Source organism: Jatropha curcas, chromosome 7 (assembly GCF_041381405.1).
Source record: "Jatropha curcas cultivar XTBG-Jc1 chromosome 7, XTBG_Jcur_1.0, whole genome shotgun sequence".
Classification (NCBI taxonomy): domain Eukaryota; kingdom Viridiplantae; phylum Streptophyta; class Magnoliopsida; order Malpighiales; family Euphorbiaceae; genus Jatropha; species Jatropha curcas.
Window position 1 is genome coordinate 9,591,850 of NC_143157.1, and position 4,241 is coordinate 9,596,090.

Sequence of the window (4,241 nt, forward strand, 5' to 3'; positions counted from 1 at the left end):
ATTTTATTCTTTTGATTCTTAAATTTTCTTATTTTATTAGATTAAGATCTATGTATTTTCTTTTTATGGAATTATGGTGCCTTCCAACTTAATTTCCTTACAAGAGTTTTTTTTTTTTTTTTTTTTTTTTTTTTTTTTTTTTTTGTGCATTCATGTTATCATACCTTTGATGTTTTAGAATTTTCTGTACCCATCATTTTAATGTCTTGCAAATTTCATTTTCTTACATTTCAATAGTCATTTATGGTTTTAATAGGTCACATACTTGTAAAATATATCTTTATACTTATTTACTTAATTTACTTAACATTTGGGTTATGAGATTTTCATTGCATGTAGGATGTTACACCTGACATGGATCCTCCAATAAGTCTATTGAAATTAGCTCTGTATCAATGGAATCTCATCATCCATACATTTGGGTTAATCAATTTCATGCATGCTCTTATGAATTTTGCATAACTTATTAGTCTTGAGTGTTTTCTGATAGAAGACCTAGGAATGTTTTGTGGCTTCATTCGTTTCCTGGTTGGAGTTAAAAATTTGATCTATTTTATACAATTCAATCTTTAAGTTTCCTAGCAGGATAAATAGGCTCAAGAAGAACCCAGTAATCTCAAAATTGATTTTCCATTTAAAGCATTGGTTTAATCCAAATATCAATTATTTGCTTGTTTAATTCAATTAGTTTACTTAATTTACAGTTTCTCATTTAATCATTTTCTCAAACAATAGTGACAATTTTAGATTAATTGACTTCCAAACTTTGGTTTCTGAGTAAACGATATTTGGATTCTAAGTCCTGTACTACTTCAACAACCACTATACTTGCTAGTGTTTGGCTAGAACTCGTCAATATGAATGGAGTCAATATGAATTCCATTCAGGCGGGTAAGGGCGAGGCACAAGAGGATGTACTGGGCCAACCATGACCCTTTTCGAGCAGCTCTTTCAACTGCCGCACTAATGTCTTTCCAATTGGTCACCGGTAAAGAACCTCAAATTAACTTTGAGGCTTCCATTTATGGTTTAACGAACGCCATAGAGATGGGTTCAACATGTGAATGCTCGACAGTTTCCGGGAACAGAACATGGGACTCGACTCTTGAAATTGGATTCCTTATCCAAGAGAGAAGAATAGAGTTCCTCATGAATTCTCAAAAACTTCCATTTTCTTATTTAGATGAAGCTATTTGGATTGAAGAAGTTCAGCCTCTTGTTTTACAGTTTGTAATTGCTGATGATTCTGATATTTCTCAATAAAGTACTTCATTTATTTCTAAAAAGAAAAAAAATATATCTCATTTTACTCGCCAATAATGCATCAGCTTCATTTTTTAAAGCATCTCTGCCACTGCTTTTCAAGTACTTTCCCTTACAGCTATTCACCAAATTTTCCACTTCAAAAGGTTAAAAAAAGAGCAGCAGCAGCTAAAATTAGGCTTCACCATTCTCTATTCTTAGGGTGTCAAGGTAAGATTTGGCTCGAAGTTCGCGAGAAAATAATCCCTTGAAGAACTGTTGAACTGTCACTCTTCTAAACAATGCTGGTGTTTCCTCGTTAATCAAGCTAGGTGCAGGATATATTTCACCATCGAACCTTGGAGAATGGAATGAGGCGATCGAGAGTCTTTTCTCTTTACAGTTCACTGTGGCACGATGGAGGATGCTGCGGTATGCACCATTGGTTATGATCTGCAAATTAATGTACAATAACATCATTAGACAAGTCCTTTAGCTTGCATCATTGAAAAATGGAAGTCAATAGACAAGATTCATCTTTAAAGTTAATATTTTCTGTTTGTATCTTTATGTTATAGTAACTTCTCCTGATTACTGCTATATCATTCGTTTCTATATGCTCAGCTTCAATTGTAACACATTTTTTTACCTCTAAAATATCTCCAATGTTGACAACAAAGGCATTTGGGAGGGGCTTGACAGGAATCCAGTTGCCATCTTTCATAATCTGCAGACCTTCAACATCACTAACTTGTAGGAGAATGGTGAGACCTGTGCCATCGGAATGAGGGGTAATGCCAAGGACCTTGTCAGGTTCAGGACATGGCGGATAATAGTTCATTCTCATTGTTTGCCTTATGCCTTGAGTGAAAAGCTCTCTCATTTCCTCAACTCTAATTTTCAGAACTTTTGCCATCTGCTCAAGGATAGCCGCAGCTAAATTTTTAACTTCCAATGAGTAATTCTCTACAGTTTCTCTGCATAATTAACTGAAACATAATTAATTGAAACGTTCCTGCAAGAACCTACAAGTAAACATACATATGCACAGAGTAAGAAAGGAAAGAGAAATGACCTGAAAGGAAGAGGGAGCTTTGGAAGTAAGTGTGGTTTCCTCAAATGAACTGGCTGTGTGACCATGAAGAACATATCAGACCAATCAAGCTTTTGTTCCTCAGATACAACAAATGACTGTCCAAATCCCTCTACTTCTCCAGGATATTGCCAGAACTTTTTCTTCTCTTCCACTGGGAGGTCAAAAAACTCTTGAACTTGTATTTTCATTTCCTCCAAAAGTGAAGAGCTTACTCCATGGTTCACTAACTGTAACAGTTAAGCAAATGAGGCATGCACAGAATAGATGGCTGGATAGGTCTTTATCTTAAGCATTGAAGCCACTTTTCAAAAATAAAAATTCATCACAATTATATGTATAACCATATCAACATTGTTTCAGTCTACTAGAAGTGCACTACCTGGTCATAATTACATATGCACTTGGGCATAGACCCAAGTTCAATTCATAAAGAGGGGTAACCTGAGTCGCTTATTGCATATTCCAGTTCAGCTATTTCATAATAGCTATTTACGATCTTCCACTAATTCCCAATATAAAAATAAAAATAACAGTAAGAAACAAATTTCGAAGATTTGGTAACCAATTTCAAAAATTTCTTCCAAAAAAAAAAAAGGAAATTCCTTAGTTTGTTTCCTGCAATTTCCCTTTTCAATTTCAAGGTTAGGAAGATGGTCCTGCACTTTTCTCAATCCAAATTGAATAAAAAAGTAAAGCATCTGAAATTTCTTGTATTTTTATTTTACCAATAAATGTCAGATCAAAATACTTATCATCATCTTTGAGAAATACTTATCATCATCTTTGAGTCTTACAATGATTTTGACAAATTAATTATACTAAGAACCAGCTAAGGCAACTATTCAAAACCATTATCGAATTAATCCAAAGTGCAATTAAAGAAATTGAATTGTGCCGGTTTAAATAATGTCACTGGGTTCTTCCTTCCTTACAATAAGAAAAAGAAAAAATAGAGTACCTGAAAGAAGCCCCATTCTGTGCAAGCAGAATGGAGCTTAGCCAATTCAGAATCCATGGATTCTTGATGGGTTAACTTGCTCATGTCAATAACTGGAATATCAGGTAATGAACCATCTTCATTAGCAGAAACGATGGAATGGTTTTGATCAGGGCGTATATACCTCTGAGGGACAGAAACCAAAGGCTCTTTAGCCAATTCTTGGACAGAAGGTACCAGCAGAGAGCTTCCAAGACTGCTTCCTTTCGATGCCATACTCCGTTTGCTTGCTATCTAACCTCGGCCAGCAAAGAGGTTTCGATATAGAAGATGAGAAAATTCACGGTCGAACCGTCGAAGTCAATTGACTTCTTTCCCAATGCCTAGTCGTCCCATGCCTAAATCAATTTCTTGGATTTTGCAGGTCTTTCTATCTTTATCATAGTTGAGTTTTGGTGTTGAATTTTATTGCTTCTTGCTGATGATGTATTCTTTATCTGTATTGGGTCAAATTTGGAGGCCGAGTTGTTTTTCTTCATTTGTGTTTCTAACTAAGACAGGCTTCTAGAAACACAAGCCGGTATCTAACAAATGTGTATAAATAAATTCACGCCCTTTCTTTATAATTCTTCAAAAAAATATAATTAATTTTTCTTTTTGGTTTATATCAAAATATAATCCACTTTTCTTTTTTCATTATAGTTAATTTTTAAATTATTTATTATATCTTTATTAAATTTTATCTTATTTTCAATAACCCTCGCTAAGTATTACTTATTATTTCAATATAATAATTGCTCCTCTGTTATTTAAAATAGACATAATAGAAAAATTATATAAATAAAATTGCCATTTAGCCATAATAATTATTACTTTCTTAATAGGAAAACACGTAGATTTCATAGCCTCACTAGATTGGTGATAATTTTTATAATAGAGAGCACTCTCCTTCCCACATTTTTTACA

General features: G+C 33.8%; 1 protein-coding gene across 1 annotated transcript; it reads right to left on the minus strand.

Moving 5' to 3' along the window:
* Positions 1-1,252: 1,252 nt before the first annotated feature.
* On the minus strand, positions 1,253-3,812 carry LOC149494677 (protein SRG1-like). The gene is made up of 4 exons (XM_089724510.1): positions 3,297-3,812; positions 2,318-2,565; positions 1,892-2,219; positions 1,253-1,695 (listed from the first exon to the last, which is right to left on the minus strand). The coding sequence occupies exons 1-4, from the start codon at positions 3,549-3,551 to the stop codon at positions 1,438-1,440; spliced, it is 1,089 nt and encodes a 362-aa protein (XP_089580636.1). The 5' UTR covers positions 3,552-3,812; the 3' UTR covers positions 1,253-1,437.
* Positions 3,813-4,241: the final 429 nt, after the last annotated feature.